General features: G+C 38.9%; 1 protein-coding gene across 5 annotated transcripts in view; it reads left to right on the top strand.

Moving 5' to 3' along the window:
* The window catches only part of LOC128855866 (uncharacterized), a 63,114-nt gene extending 50,851 nt beyond the window's left edge, over positions 1-12,263 (top strand). For 4 of the 5 annotated variants that reach the window (XM_054091080.1, XM_054091078.1, XM_054091081.1 and 1 more), the window contains 3 exons: positions 1,959-4,772; positions 9,326-9,631; positions 9,714-12,263. In XM_054091080.1, coding sequence (XP_053947055.1) covers positions 1,959-4,772; positions 9,326-9,631; positions 9,714-9,735 — 3,142 coding nt within the window. In that variant the 3' untranslated portion in view covers positions 9,736-12,263. The remainder of the gene's footprint in view (positions 1-1,958; positions 4,773-9,325; positions 9,632-9,713) is intronic. The other variant, XM_054091079.1, reaches the window with a different exon arrangement.
* The last annotated feature ends 5,151 nt before the right edge of the window (positions 12,264-17,414 follow it).

The following is a 17,414-nucleotide window of genomic DNA, read 5'->3' as shown; positions in this document are numbered from 1 at the left end:
CTACATTATTTTCCTATGTTGGTAGGACCGTACGACACACATCTGTCACTTTTTAGTGCCATCGAATCATTAGTGTCTGTATGGTCGGCCGGCCAGATTTTGTATGATGATAACGCGCCATCGCAGCGAGCCCAAATTTGGCTGGATTATTTGACCAAACACCAAGTAAATACCATCGTGTAAGCACCGTATTCACCTGATATGGCCCCGTGTGACTTCTTTTTGTTTCCCAAGTTGAAGTTACCGCTTCGTGGAAGGAGATTTCAGTCGATAGAGGAGATCAAAGAGAAAGCAAGCGACGAAGAAGCTGAAGGCCATCCCTTCGTCGGCCTACCAGGGGTGCATGGAGGACTGCGTTAAACGTTGGCACATGTGTTGCTTCAGACGGGCCATATTTTGAAGGAGATAAAATAAATTTGCCTGAAATTTAACTCTGGTTTGGTTTATTTAAACATTCCCGGTACTTTCTGATCACAGGGTTTATGACCGGTGCTTAGATTTGATTTGTTTTTACTAGATTTATTGGTTGGTTGGTTGGTTTAAGGGTGACCCCGCATCGGAGTGCCACATAGACCGCAAGTTGGGTCCGTTGTGTTGCCCTAGAGCTCAATATATATTATTATATGATTTCCCCACCTAACCGAGATTTTGAATATAGATTTTGGTCCAAGATATTAATTCGTTCCGAGAATTTAATGAGAGATTCGATTTTCAGGTTCGAGAGTACTGAAAGATTCATCAATTGTTGGAGAGCCAAGAAGAGCGAGTCGACTTCTGGCTAGGCCGGAAGAACTGCACAGTAAATGCCTGCTCGATACTTCCTTCGTCCTTGCAGTATCTGCACAGGTCGGTTTGAGGAACCCCGAGACGACGTGCGTGAGTGCCCGGTGATAAGAGATATTATATGCCTTTTTAGATTTATTAGAAAGATATTTTTAAAATTCACCACTTTGGGTGCATTTCCGGTGTGTTCAAATATTTATCGCCTCATTTTCGGATTGGATTTTCAAATTTCAAATCAAAAATAGAATTCTTAGACCTTTTGCTCTTATTTGTAGTCGGCCAATTTAAAGGATGAAAAAAAGCAAATTATTTAAGCAGGTAATCTGAAACTGTGCCAGGTGATCTGCTCTATGCATATCTTTCAACACTACTTAAGAATAGATGCCTACATTTTTTTATATAAAGCTTGTGGAAAACTTTGCTAAATGAGTGACGGTGCTTTGTTCATATTGCACATATGCGGATTTGTTTTTGCATCGATATGCATAGGTATATAAATACAAATATACAATTACATATGCAGTACATCCATAAATATTTGTGCGATTATGAATAACCAGGAGGGAATACGTTGTTCGAAATTTCGCGATAACAATTTGAAATTGCAAGCACTCAGCAGACGTCAGACCTCAGACCTCAGTACAGTAGCAGTAAATTGAGTAATACTCGCACTCATATGTTCATATGCAGAGGAGAATATGAAATTTTATTAAAGTAGGGGAGAGTGTAGAATGCAAGTGGTGACGCTATTCAACGTTTGTAGGGTTGCGTGCTCGAACGGATGGTTGGTGGGGTCAATTCAATTGAGTTCAATTTAAATTCATTACTCATAAGGATTGCATACACGCACATATACATGTAAATATATAATCTGTATATGTTAATCTGTATGTAGCAGAGGAAATAGGCTTGTGGAACGTAGGTTTGTATATCGTAGAATATTTTTGCGGTGTTTTTGTTAGCGAGGTTTAAGTGAGCAAAATGTTTATGCAAACCACAAACGATTTATAGGAAAAGCGCGTATTACTTTCGCAGTTGTAAGCCAATGTTTTAGCAAATTTTCTTTGTTTCTTTCATTTAGTGCGGGTTAAAAAGTGCGTTGTTTTCTTAATTTAGTTATCACTTTCTTTTCTTGCCCGATTCATTGACTAATTATGTTTTTCACTCACCTGCAGATACCCTTCGGGCAACAACAATACAGCCGCCAATAATATCATTGTGCCACACGTACAACACGCACCCAGCTGCTCGGTGCGCAAAAGTCGCAGTCTACCCAATCTGCGCGAGCAAAAAGATCCAAACGCAATGGCTTGCAGCAGCATTGAGGATACACAACAACAACAACAGCAACATACACAACAGCAGCAACTGAATGTTTCGCAGGCGGTTAGCACCTCCAATATGGAGTGCTGCAAGACGTCACGTAATTTGCTTCCCATGTGCCAGATGCCAATCTCTTCTAATTCCATTATTGCCTCCATTACGTTGGAGCGCCTAAACACCGCAGAGCAATTGCAGCAGCAACAAATGCAGTATCAACAGCAGAGTGGCGCTGCCCAACAGCGCCATAAGCATCGCTGCTCATGCCTGCCAGCGAATGCCGCCACCGCTGTCGTTGCAGCTGCCGCTGCCGCTTCAAGTAGTCACAATTGCTGCGCTGCGCAAAAGCATGCGCCTATTTCGGGTTCCGCTTCATCGGGCAGCTCGAATCCACCCGCCTTCAATCTAGTCAAACTATTCATCAAACAAAAGAGCAATAATTCCGGTACAGATGAGCAGCTAATTAGTACCCATACCTGCATGGATGTGTCGTCTGGTTGTTGGCCGTCGAGTGATGCAGCCGGTTCGAGTAGCAGTTCGTCGTTGGAGCAGCGCTTACGGAAGAAGAGCATGAACGATTCGGGCAAAGGCTCGGCTCTGAGCAGACACGATGAGGACGAGGAGCAGTTGTGTGCGCAAGTGCGCAATACATGCGAATCGGCATTCCAGGCGGAGTCGCATCATGTGCCCGCTGGTCATCCCACGCCAACACGTCGCCACTTGCGCATACGCAACGATGCTGTTTTCTACGATGAGGATCCAAGCTCGAGCTCAAGTGGTTCATTGACGGCGACCAATTCGCCTGCGCATCGACGTCGCAGCATGCCTCTGCGTCATCCCCAATTGTGCCAACTGGCGATACAACATAAGGACGTCGGCACGGCCTGTAGTTTGCAGTCGTCCGAGGGCAGTCGTAGCAATTCGGAACAGCTTACACAGGTGTATGTGTCAACTGGCACTTCGTCGGCTACACTGGAGCGTCAGCGGTCGGGTTGCGATGGCGCGCAACCAACAGTGTCGGCTGCCTCGAGTTCGGAGTTGATTTCGCGCTCAATGCAAACCTCGTGCGGCTCGCTGAGTACGCGCAGTAGTATGAGTGATCGTTTCCGATTTGTGCCACCTTCTTTTTTGGCGAAGCTGAACAATTTGGGCGAGGAGCGACAGGCGCCAATCTATGTAATTTATCCTAATTATGCGCTACCCGATTTGGGCTTTGTGAAGACCAACTCAACGGCAGATGTGATCTTCACGCCGTTCAATTACAAAATGGCTGTCGGTGAGAGCGATGGCTCTACTTCGATGTCGTCGCTGAAAAAACGTTTCAGTTTGAATAGCAACGATGACGAAATACTCAAGGCCATCGATTATAAACACATAATGGATTGGCAGTCGTTAGCGACACTATTGCCAACGGACTATCGTCGACGTTTGAAACACATTCCCGAAGTGAATAGCTTGCTGCCCGACTTGGATGTCGAGCTGTCGCAACGCCCACTATTCTGCATGACTCCTCCAATTCGGCGCAATCGACCACACATCTGCGACTGTGCGCTATACTTCCAACAACAGCAGCAGCAACAACAGCAGACACAGGCGCAGCAACCCAACGGCGAAGAGGGTTCGTCGAGCTCTGCCTCTAGTCAACAACCCAGTTCAGGTTATCGTGGTTCGTCCACCCTTCTGGCCGACTCGGCCGATCTCGAGACTGCAGATCCTTTAAAACAAATGTACGTTTATCAGTATGAGCAGCAGCGTATGGACTCTGGAGTTGAAATGAGTCCTGCAACGGGTAAAACGCCGCCTCAACCCATGCCGCGCGGCATTTTGCGCAAGTCTTCTTCACATTCGGCGAATCGTACGAAACGCAATTCTATGATTGAGGGACAGCAAACGAAATTGTCGAAACAAGAGAAGCGACGTAGTCTGCAAGAGCCACCCTACCGTCACACAGTCGGCTCGTCAGAGGAGCTGGGTGAGGTATTCGAAGAGGAGGCCGATCTGTATGCAACACCACAACCGCGTCAGGAACGTCTATCGCGCAAAGATTTGGATGCGCGCATGCGCTTCCTCACATCGCTGCCTAGATCGGAGCTAAAGTATTTTGCCGAAATAGCTGCAATATTGGAATCATCAACCGAATATCAGGTGGCCTACGATCCGGCGGCATTGAAGAAAGAAGTGAGTCGCGCACTCAGTCAGCAGAAAAAAGTTTCGTTCAATGATATTCACACACTGGCAGAGAATGAACACGAAGGCGATCTACATCATCAACAACAACAACAGCCTATATTGCCACCCGAAGCACGTCAACGTTTCACAACACCTCCAAATTCACCGAATATCTCTGTAGCCGCTGTGCGTGGCGAGTCAGTGCCACGCCGCTCCTCACAATTGGACCAGCATCAAACGGCCAAGCGTTTGGCGACACTCGAGGAGCAGGAGAAACGTAAGATTGAGAGCAATCGCTTCAAACGACTGCAAATACAATGGGAACTGATGAGCAAAGACTCGACGATGTTGAAGGAATTGGCAAGCGCACAAGAAACGAAGAGCGGCGGTTCGACACCGACTTCAGCGGCAACATCAGCGACAGCTGCGGCGGCGGTGGCAACAGCGAATGCGGCGCACAAGTCGCGTATACCGCGGCCCGTCAGCTACCCAGCGGGAAAGTGAGTACAAGTAGCGAGTTGAGTTGTAGATTTTGGTTTCGAAGTAGTCAGTAGATTTTGATTGAATTGATTGGATTGATTAGATTGATTTGAATGCCAAAATTATGCTAAGTAGAATATCTGTACAATTTCTTGTTTACCACATTTTAAATATTTGTTTGTTGCATTATAGTTGTTTTTGTTTTCAAGTTGAAAAAGTAAAATTTTGTCCATTAGGGTTATACCCAAGGCGAATCTATTAAAGGTGGTATCGGTAAATCAGCTGATTTGTTTTTTTCGCCATGTCCATGTGGCTGTCAGCTCAGAATGAAATAAGGCGAATTCATTCTCTGTTTTCTACTTTACCAATACTTTGCTATGACAATCAAACGTACAAAACATTGTTGTTGGTCTAGTGCCACCACCTTTAATGAATGCGGCTTGGTTATACCAGTTGCCTGAAATCGATTTGACTTCACATTTGGATATTAAAAAAACTTAAAATACCAGAGTCTTATGTTTTACGAAACATTTTTTATCTGCTTTGACTTGTATTTGTGACTTTTTAAAAAACTTTATTTTAATTAAAAAATTTTTTTTTAACTTTTTAAAATTTGTTTTTAATTTTTTTATTTAAAAAACTTTTTTAATAAATTTTTTTTTTTTTATTTTTGTTTTTAAATTTTTTTTGTTTTAATTTTTGTTTAAAATTTGAAACAAAAATTTAAATTTTTTGTAAAGTTTTTTTTTATTTCAAAAACTTCTGAAAACTACCCTTTCCATAAATTGCCAGTCTAATTTTTTACGATACATTTTTTATATGCTTTGACTTGTATTTTTGACGTTTTAAAAAACTAAATTTTTTTTTTTTAATTTGTTTTTAATTTTTTTATTTAAAAAATTTTTTTCATTAATTTTTTTTTCTGTTTTAATTTTTGTTTAAAATTTGAAGCAAAAATTTAAATTTTTTGTAAAGGTTTTTTTTATTTCAAAAACTTCTGAAAACTACCCTTTCCATAAATTGCCAGAGTCTAATTTTTTACGAAACATTTTGTATATGCTTTGAATTGTATTTTTAAAATTTTAAACAAAAATTTAAATTTTTTGAAAGGTTTTTTTTTTATTTCAAAAACTTCTGAAAACTACCCTTTCCATAAATTGCCAGAGCCTAATGTTTTACGAAACGTTTTTTCTCTGCTTTGACTTGTGTTTTTACTTTTTAAAAGATTTTATTTTGATTTTTTTAAATTTTTAAGTTTTTTTAATTTAAGATCTTTTTTTATTTAAAATTTTTTTTTTTTATTTTTTAAATTGTTTTAAAATTAAAATTTCTTTTAATTTTTTTGAAATTAATTTTTTTATTTGAATTTTTGTTTTTAGATTTGATTTGTTTTAATTTTTGTTTTACATTTTTTTTCTTAAAGTACTTAATTTTTTTCTATTGTATTTTTTTTTTAATTTTTTTAAATTTGTAAATTTTTCTTTTTAAATTACTTAATTTGTTTCTTTTTTATTTTTTTTTTGTATTTCAATAATTTTTCAAAAATATCCTTTCCCAAAAACTTCTATGTTAAAAAATCCTTTTTATTTAGAAAACGCAGTCTGTACATTTTCAGTGCGCTTAATGTATATAACTTTTTCTTTTTCAAATGTTGTTGCTTTGTTGTTGTAGTCGTAATAGTAGTCATGTAATAGTAATAGTAGTAATAACAGTAGTAGATTTTCATAAAAATGTATATGTATAGAACATCAATTACTGAATTCTTAACGTTTTTACATCAACAAATTTATATTTGAAACACCAAAGGGGAGGGGATTCTCTATGTCTTGCATAGTTGCAGAATAGCAAGAAATCAAAAATCCTTTACCAAAATATGCCAGAGTGCCAGATCTCCTATTGCAGAATTGTAGCAATCTTAAAAGGACCAACAATAAAAAAATGGCGCAGGTTCGCATTTCTTTTCATATACTTTGGGGCTAGGCAATCTGCCTTTTCATGCGGTTCATATTTAACTTTTCACTTTCGATTAATATGAACTTCTCCCGTCAACTTTGCACTTACGAACGAAAATTTCGGGCAAAAGTAGTAGCCATTTTTACTATAATTTTTCACTTAGTTATGAGAGGCGAACAAAAATTTTCACTTATAAGGTATTTTTTAAATTACAAAGTAGCATTAAAAGCCACAACTTCTTCCATTTACTTTTATTTGAAGAGTTAAAGTTAGAAGCGCTGGACATTCACCACAGTTGTGAAACCCATAGTCACTTATGCATCCTTAGCATGGTGGCCCAAGGTCAAGCAAAGAAAAGCAGTAAACGAATTAAACAAACTGCATCGCCTGATATGTGTTGGTATTACAGGGGCTATGAAAACATGTCCCACGGTTGCATTGGGTGTGCTCCTGAACATACCACCGCTTCCAATCTTAATTGAAAGGGAAGCTCGCTCGAGTGCCTAAAGATTAAAAGGTATATAAGATCTTAGAAGACTTCCTACATAGTCCCATTCTTCATAGGGATGATATACTATCACCCAAACCAATACTCTTCAGGAACTTCCAAGTTATAATTAATGAACGAACAAACTGGAGAACTAACTCTATCACTTTCAAACCTGGCTCCTAGCTATGGTTTACTGATGGGTCCAAATTGGAAAATGGTAGAACAGGGGCAGGAATCAATGGGCCTAAATTCAAAAAATCGATTCCGATAGGATTCTACCCAACAATTTTCCAGGCAGAAATACATGCCATTGAAATATGTGTGAGAGAATGCCTTAGAAGGAAAATGAGAGGTACTCACATCTACATACTTTCAGATAGCCTAACGGCTCTAAAATCCCTTCTATGAACAACTATCACCTCTAAATTGGTAAATGATTGCCTAAGCCTTCTCAACACGTTAAGCAACCTCAACATAGTAACACTAGGCTGGATTCCGGGACATGAAGGACATGAGGTAAATGAAAGGCTGATGACCTTGCAAAACAAGGAGCAAATATGCAACTTACTGGTCCTGAGCCTTTTTGTGGACTCACAAAAAGCCACATTAATGAATTCCTTAGGAAATGGGAAAAAAGAAAACTTTCCGCACACTGGTCAAACTGTGCCGGTCAGCGTCAAGCCAAACTATTCCTAAGTCCCAACAAAGGAATATCTGACAAGCTACTCTCACTAAGCAGAGTAGATCTGCGTCTTTTAACAGGATATCTTACAGGTCACTGCAGCCTGAGGTATCATCTAAATAATATTGGTCTATCTGAGACCAATGTCTGCCCCTTTTGCGAAATGGCCATAGAAAGCTCAGAACATGTGCTTTGTGAATGTCCTGCGTTGGGCAGACAGAGACTTCATCATCTTGGTGGTATCGTAGTATCTCCATGCAATCTTTGGAACAACAAACCCAAAATTGTGCCAAAATTTTTAAAAAGCCTAAAACTCTAGGGTTAAAAAAATAGGCCTTTCACAATAGATCAGCTCTGGTCGCAGTGCGTAATGGCCTTCTAATAATAATAATAATAATAATAATCGAAGCGCTAAATTTAGCTATTGGCGGAATAGCAAAATTTTGTCTTAAGTGCAATGATGAATTGATTAGCAAATCTAACAATTGTTTAAAAGCTGCTTTGTTTAGCCTGTAAAATTGCACAAACCTGAAAATATTCAATTTGTTAAGTCGAAGCACAAACAATAAATTGTAACTCCAAGAGTTCCGAATGTTCGCTCAGCTGTCACCCCTAGGAAATCTAACAAATAGAATAAAGAAGCTTTTACATCTTTATTTCCGATGTAAAATTGGTTAAATCTGAAAATATTCAATTCGTTTAGTAGATACACAAACAATGGAATTGTAAAATAACAGAATTTTCTCTCAGCTGTCTCCCAATTGTCCGATGCTCTACATTTTGTTCTTCCTCGAACAAAATTATTATTATTATCATTTGTTTTCTTTTTTTCAATTAGAGCTCTTCCCTTTATAAAAAATTGATCCCTACAGCAAAATCACTGAGCAAAAATATATTTGATATAGAATTTCTGTTTAATTTTAGTATTGTATAATGTAGTGGTATTAGTGATAGTATCGTGCAACTTTAGCTTTGAAATGGAGTTCGTTTGTTATTTTATACTAAAAAATTAAATCAAGAATTTTTAAGAAAATTACATTGTTTTAACTAATTCAGCATAAGTAATTTTTTATTATATAAAACAGGTTTTACAAATTTTTATTTTATTTATTATTATCTTTTTAATTCGAATTCTTCCCTTTATAAAAATTATTACCTTCATCATCATCAATCATCCCCGTGCTCAGATACAAAATCTTATTTACATTTTTTTCCTACGTTCTCTTCTTATTTTTTATATTTTCATGCATCCTTCAAAAATGACCCCATCCCCACATACTTTTGGCCAACAACAACCAATTTACCAACTTATTTTGTATATATTTTATGTACTGCACCTGTGTATTTGTCCTCACAACAAATATTTACACACACACACGCATATATACATATGTACGAATGAACGTGTTACAATAATTTTGCATGTATGGGGCATGTGTGGCATGTAGAGCAAGAAATACAATTTGCAAGACGAAATCTGTTCTAAAACCACTCGAAACAGTGAAAACCACTAAACTAAGTATATCTCCAAAAATTACCAGAATAAGCACACAAGAAGCTGATGGCAAGGCGACGCGCTCGCCCAGTCGCATAGTTCCGCCGAAGCGATACAGCATGACAGCTGGAGCTGGTGTTGTTATTGGTGGACCAGCAGCAGCGCCGCCAACCGTAGGCACGACACGGGCGCGCACACCCACCAGTCGGGCGGCTGTGACAGCGCCAAATACACCCAAGCGAAGAGTGCAGTCACCAAGGTGAGTAAATTGAATAATGTCAGAGGTGAAAAACTATTTCTATGTCTATTAAATGTTTTTTTTCTTTACTTTCACATTTCAGAACAGTAACGCGTGTGCGATAAAGAACAAATAAAGCTAGCCATTAACACCGTTCACATAAATACGCATGTGAAGATATGCCCTGCAACACAAAAACAAACAACAAACAAAAAAACCTAATATATGTTTCTAAATGCATTCTTTTGGAACTGATTTTTTCTAGTATAGGCTGAAAAGTGTGGTAGCGCTCCCAACAGGCGTGCCAGCGCTGGTCTGCTAATTAGAGATGCTCAGCAGAGGAGAGAAGAGGAGAGAGAAATTGAAAATTATGCTAAAATTACTGCAATTTGATATCGATACAATTAAGAAGTGCGAAGAGCAACAAGACCAACACCAACACATGTTTACTACACATAGCAGGTGGTACAAGCAAAATTGTTGCTTATTTCGCCCCCCTCGTAACTGAGGCGCGGCAACAACACGTCTATGGGAGCCGAGAGAAATTGAATATGAAAATAAAAGCAAGCGAATTGCAATCGTTAGAGAATCGTAAATGCTACGCGCAACTATATACATATGTACATACATATACACGTATATGCATGCAGCTGTACGTACTCGTATGCACCTAAAGTGATATTTCGTGAATGAGCAAAAGTCGAAGTGCAGGCGGATGATGGCAAGCGTTGCGACGATATGCCTCGTGTATTTCCTTAGTTGCTAATCTACTAGTATACATTTAATGAGCTAATGGAATCAATATTTAATTTTTCGTATTGTTCTTATTTATATTATCTACATAATTAAAAAAAAGTTCTAATTTAAAATTGTAAAATGTAATTCAATATTCGTATGCATATAAAAACGTAGAGAAATACGATGATATGAAGAAAAAAAAACAAAAAGCAAAAAGTAAAATATATGAAAATGGACATATGCATAAATAGTTTATACATACATACATTCGTACATACATAAATGAGCAGCAAGCAGCAGCAGCAGCAGCATGCATGCATGTCAATACATAAGACTTTGTAAACGAATTAAAGACAAATGTAGAAGAGCGAAGAGATGTGGGGTGGCGAAATGCGAAGCCAGTTGTCGTGTAATCATTTGGTTGAGAGCGCATATAATATTTTTTTTTAAATAAATGAGTGTGAAGAAGGCATAGAGACGCGCAGTTGGTGAAGGTAGAGGATTTACTAATGGCCGCATGCTATCAGTGTACGCTGCTCGCTGGCCAGCTTAAAAGCGAAGGAATCCAAAGCGCCGACGAAAAACGTATTACAAAAATTAGCTCAAATTCAGCAAAGTATTGCTATATGCGCCGCAAATGTGTGCAAGATCACAGTATCAATAAGAAAATAAGTGAATATAAAAAAAGCAAAAACAAAAGCAACAAAAAAACATACTCATTTTAAATGATGCATCACATCAAGCGAATGTAATACAAGCGAAAAAAAAATTCTCCATTCACCTAACTACCTACCTACATAACTACCTACCTAACTAAATAGAGCGCATTACATTTAGTGAGACACACACACATACATATTTACATACATGCAAATGTATGAGCGCGCATGGATTTCCAATTAAAAAGTGCATTCGATTTAATTTAGTCAGCTAAATTAAAGAAAAATAAAATGAAACCACAACTACAACAAAGCTTGTTACATGCACAAGTACATACACACACACACACGATAATCATCATTTTTGCCGGTGTGTTGCAAAGGAATGTTGACTGATGATTGGAAATGAAATACTTTAAATATTTTATGAATTTTTCAATTGCTGCTTATGAAATGCCTTGAACTATCGTAGTTTGCGCTTTTTACGTTGCAATTTTCATTAACATAAAACGTAAGCGAAAAGGAATGTAATGAAATGTAAAAAAAAAAAACAAAAAGAAAAAAAATTAGCAATGCGAAAGGAGTAATGAAAATCTGCTTTATTGAAACGTTTAATTTTTTTTAAGTATTTGTAAAGTAAGATACAGACATACACACAAACACCCACTCCCTGCCAATTTTGTTCATGTCTATTCGTTGTGATTATATTTTACGTTGCAAGCGACGCGTGAGGCGCTCGAAAAGCAAACAAAAAAAATATGAAAAATAAAAGCAAACTATTGGAAGCGTCGTGCGTCCTGTGTTGGCACTCGCCGTTTGGCCACACGTGCGCTCGCTATCTAATTGTAGCGTCTGCGGTTTCAGCTTGAAAAGTTGTTCTGTTTATTATTATTATCATTATTACTATTTTTTAACTCAAACATATTTTTCTATCTAGAATTATTCACAAATGTATGATGCATCCACGTTGGTATTTAAGTTGCTGCTGTTTTAATTTAATTTTAATCGCTACAAACTGATTTACTTATTTAATAATAACAAAAAAAAGCTTAACATCGGTTATTAATACAGAGAAAAAATAAACAAATTCGTAATGTATTTGTATTGTATAATCTCTATTGTATACTGTATCCTTCAACATATTAGTACATACTATCCTATACAACAACAAGAAAGTAATAAATAAAAAATATTTGCAGAAGAATTTAACATGATAAACAAAAATAAGAAGAAAAAAAAAACAACAAAAAATGCAGAGTAAAATGTATAAAAAACCAAATAAACATAAATATTATATTAAATAAAAAGTATTAAGAAAAGTAATAAAATATGTAGCGTTTTTCAGTTTTCTACTCACTTTGGGGGGTGATTGCGAATTAGGTGCGCAACTAAATTCCCGCTGTTTGTCAATAGAAGCCGCCAGCAGTGTGTGCTAGTCGATGCTAACATAACCTAAACGTCATAAACCAAGCTTAGACACATGGTAAACGAGCTGCTTCGACACTTTAGTGATTTTGCTGTGGTATCATATACTTTTCGTTTTGTGAATGTGTCTGATTTTCTGCCGAACAGTCGTCATTTGCGAGAAGTGTTGATTTTCCTCATTCATTCGAAAAAAACTGCGGGTGAAGCGCATCGAAAGCTACAAAAAGTTTATGGAGATGCTGCTTTAAGTGAAACAAGGTGTTGAGATTGGATCCGTCGCTTCAAAGACGGTGATTTTAATGTTAACTACCGTCCGCGTGAAGGAAGCCTAAAACCTTCGAAGACGCTGAATTGGAAGCATTGCTCAATGAGGGTCCGTGTCAATCCATTTCCAAGCGATTGCATGTCTTGGAAATGATTCAGAAACAGGGGCTTGGGTTGCTTAAAACCAGAAGATGTTGAACGTCGTGTTTTCGCCTGTGAACAACTGTTTCAGCGGCAAAAAAAGGAAGGGTTTTCTTCATCGCATCGTGACGAGTGATGAAAAACGGAAAATGGATTCATTACAGCAATCCAAAGAAAAGAAAGTCATGGCGACTGCCCGGTCATGCTTCTACGTCGTCGCCTCGACCGAATATTCACGTTGCTTTATTTTATTATGAACGTTGTTATTTATTATGAACTGTTAAAACAAAGCGAAACCATCACTGGGTGTATCTGATCGGTATCGACTTCAATTGATGCGATTGAGCCGAGCACTGCGCAAGAAGCGACCGGTATACGCAGAGAAGCATGAAAAAGTGATTCTACAGCATGACAACGCTCGCCCTCACGTTGCCAAGCCCGTTAAAACCTACCTTGAAACACCGAAATGGGAAATCCTACCTCACCCGCCATGATCTCCAGATATTGCGCCGTCCGATTATCACGTGTTCCGATTGATGGCACATGGTTTAGCTGACCAGCAGTTCCATTCATATGATTGACTTGTAACCATGTTTTCAGAATAAAGTTTTATTTTCATAAAAAAAAAAAACAGCAACTTAGCTGCGCACCTAATATACTGAAATGGAGGGTATATTGGGTCTGTCGGCGTATTTTAAATAGGTATAATATAAAATGTGAAGATCCCGATACACCAATCGTCGACGATGGAATTGTCGTTCCGCTACCCGACCATAACGAGGTGAGAATAGCGATAACGCGGCTAAAGAACAACAAAGCCGCGGGCACCGACGGATTGGATTAAAATATCGCCTATAAGGTTCTAGGGAGTGTATTGTGTGAAAGTCTGAAGCCAAACATCTACCAACTGATTGGACATTATCAGTGTAGCTTTACACCTGGACCAAATATTTACAATACGCCAAATCTGTAAAAAGACCCACGAATGGAGAATCAACACACACCATCTTTTCGTCGATTTCAAAGCTGCATTCGAGCGTACGAAAATGAGTTATCTGTATGTCGCGATGGCTGAATTTGGTATCCCCACAAAACTAATGATGATATTGACATCATCGGCCTTAACAACCGCGCTGTTAGTTCTGCCTTCTCCAAACTGGATAAAGAGGCAAAGCGAATGGGTCTGGTGGTAAACGAAGACAAAACGAAGTACCTCCTGTCTTCAAACAAACAGTCGGCGCATTCGCGTATCGGCACCCACGTCACTGTTGACAGTTACAATTTCGAGGTTGTAAAAGACTACGTTTATTTAGGAACCAGCATTAACACCGATAACAATGTCAGCCTTGAAATCCAACGTAGAATCTCTCTAGCCAGCAAGTGCTACTTAGGACTAAGTAGGCAATTGAGTAGTAAAGTCCTCTCTCGACGAGCAAAACTAACACTCTACAAGACCCTCATCATGCCCGTCCTAACGTATGGCGTAGAAGTGTGGATGATGTTAACATCCGATGAAGCGACTCTTGGAGTGTTTGAGAGAAAGATTCTGCGCAAGATTTTTGGACCTTTGCACGTTGGCAACGGTGAACATCGCAGGCGATGGAACGATGAGCTGTATGAGCTTTACGACGACATAGACATAGCGCAGCGAATAAAGATCCAGCGGCTACGTTGGCTGGGTCATGTCGTCCGAATGGATACAAACGCTCCGGCTTTGAAAGTATTCGAAGCGGTACCAGCTGCTGGTAGCAGAGGAAGAGGAAGGCCTCCTCTGCGTTGGAAAAATCTGGTGGAGAAGAACTTGGCTTCACTTGGTGTGTCCAATTGGCGCCGGTTAGCACTGTTTTTGGCACCTAAAGACGACTGATGATACCCATAGTTTCATTTGAAAGGAAATTTGATGTCAGATTGCGTGAGCAATGGAGCAATGCATAATGCATTCAGGGAGGTTTGACGGATATTTTCTTTACCGATTGGTCCAAGAATGAAATAGGGTCTGGAGCCAGATGCTACTTAAACGATAGTAATAAGTATCATCACGCTATGGGAGAAATGACAACTGTTTTCCAAAAGGAAACTTTTGCCATTCTGAAAGTAGCCAAATGGATAATCGAGAGGAGATGGAGCAGAAAACAGATTGGAGTTGTCAGTGACAGTCAGGCTGCACTGAAGGCTCTGGAGAAGGCGAAGCAAACCTCAAATATTGTTCAAGAATGTAAGAAGAAGCTCAATTCTGTCGCAAGACAAAACAGGTTTGTACTTATATGGCTTCTTCAAGGAAACGAAATTGCTTATGAATTGGCCAACCGTGAGTCAGCGGTTCCCCCCCAAGGGCCAGGGCCAATAATTGGAATCAGTTCCGCAGGAATCATGAATTGGATCAGCGATTATGTAGGCAATCTACATAAAGAGCGATAGTCGGGTCTAGAACGCTGCAGAACTGCAAAGTTTTTTGTGACAAGTCCGAACAGAAAACTGTCAAACTTTCTACTAAAAGTTGGAAGGAAAGACGTTCGGTTGATGGTCGGTATTATTACAGGACACAACCCATGGGGTCAGCATATGACCACTATTGGAATCATTAAGGACCCGATGTGCCTGTCGTGCTTGGAGAAGGCTGATGGCACTGAGAACTTTCTCTGTGAGTGTCCTGCCTTTGCTAGAGCACGGCTACGAGTTTTGGGTTCCGATGTCGTGAGAATGAGTAATATTCGTTCTCCAAAACTGGAGGATATTTACAGATTTCCCAAAGAATCTGGAAAATTCTCACAGGTCTCAGTATCATACCTTAATCTCTGTCTTTATTCTTTCCTATCTCTTTCTCTGAGCCACCAAATCTCTTGGTGCGCCTTGGCTCGACCTATTCAAATTTAAATTTTTCTTGTAACTAAAAAAAAGACATCTGGGTAGTGAATCATTGGGAGTTTTTTTTTATATTTTTTGTTACCTGCTGTATAATATTTGATATGGGAATAAGTTTCCGTTCTTTCTTAGCTAAAGAAGCTAAGTATGTGCCATTGGAAGCTACAACTTCTCTCCATCTTTCAGTCAGCATACGGATCCCTCTGACGAAAAGTTCTAGTTAATAGTAATAATATAGTAATAGATCTATTTTTCATCGTCAGTGACAATGCGATGTAGAAAATCTTTTCTTTTCTGCCGTTCAAGAAACATCTCACACGTCACCAAACGTCTCTCGTTATCGCTCTCCTTCAGTTGATGTGGCGCCGAGTTGACTGCTTTCTGGACCATTCCTATCGCGTGCAAACGCTTACCGACGGTTGATCTGTTAACATCCAACTTTTTAGACAAATCGTCAAGGGTTCGACATGCGTCCGAAGCCGAGAGTCCAGCCGGATCTTCATCCAAAGAAGATCATGATATATGTTTGGTGAGACTGGGAGGGCATGGTGTACTGGGAAATACTCGAAAAGAATGACACGGCCAACAAGTAGCTCTACATTGTCCAGTTACACCGCGTGAATGAGCCTATTCGACTGAGAAGACCTGATTGACATAGTCAAACCCTACTCCTTCACGACAACACCAGGCCCCATGTTGTACAAGTCGTCAAAGCTGCTCTCCAAGAGCTCGAATGGAAGGTCCGTCAGCATCAGCCCTAATCTCCGGACCTTGCACCTACCGATTACCATATTTTCCGCTCTCTGCTAAACCATATGAAGGGCGTTACCTTTGTTAACAAAGAGGTCCTTCAAAACTATCTTAATAACTTCTTTGACACCAGACCAGACGCCTTGCGATTTCTGGCGGAACGGCATCAACAAATTAGCCGAGAGGTGGGAAGAGGTTGTGAAGAGCAACGCTGCATATAAAATTGATTAGTTTATTTATATAATTATTGTTTTTCTTAAAATAAAAGACTTCGATAAAAACGCTACGAACTTATTCCCCAATCCAATATAGGAATATAAGTATGTAGATTAGTAGTCGATATTAGTTAGTTTTAAAATTACTTTAGGTGCACTCAAACGTAATTCTCGCAATACAAAATTACAATTTTCCTTTTTCACTTCAAGTCTCAGCCTGAAGCAAAACACTTTCGTATAAATTAATACAGAGTGAACTATCTGTCACCCCTGCTCCACTTACCACCGCATTGGCCTGTAATAACTCATCAATGAATGACCTATAATTGTCATTTCTAATCTAATCTGTGAATGTGCAGCTAAGCGTCACCGAAAGAATGTACATTTATTGTGTTTGTGGTTGCAACATCACACCATCAAATTGATAGCTGCTCTGAAATTTGCGGGTGCATCATTGAACGACACAATCGTTCGAATGTAGAGAGGAAATGATTAATTGCTTATAGACAGTGCACCGTACCCTTACAAAATGATGGCAAAAATTGTTGAGCGAACTTTGAGTGAATAAGCTGATAAAGTTTTTTTTTTACCTAAAGGGTAGATTACTTTTTCAATAGCAGAAAAAAAACTCTCCGAAATGTACAAAGGTTATTAACAAAATTGTTTGTCTTTGACCAAAATTTGATATTCCTAACTAGCAAAAAAAAGTTTTAAACTTTTTGCTTGTCCAAGATGTAAAATTTGAATATC

The sequence above is a fragment of the Anastrepha ludens genome, chromosome 2 (assembly GCF_028408465.1).
Source record: "Anastrepha ludens isolate Willacy chromosome 2, idAnaLude1.1, whole genome shotgun sequence".
NCBI lineage: Eukaryota > Metazoa > Arthropoda > Insecta > Diptera > Tephritidae > Anastrepha > Anastrepha ludens.
Note: the sequence above shows the minus strand (reverse complement) of the source record. Positions and strands in the feature narration are given on the sequence as shown.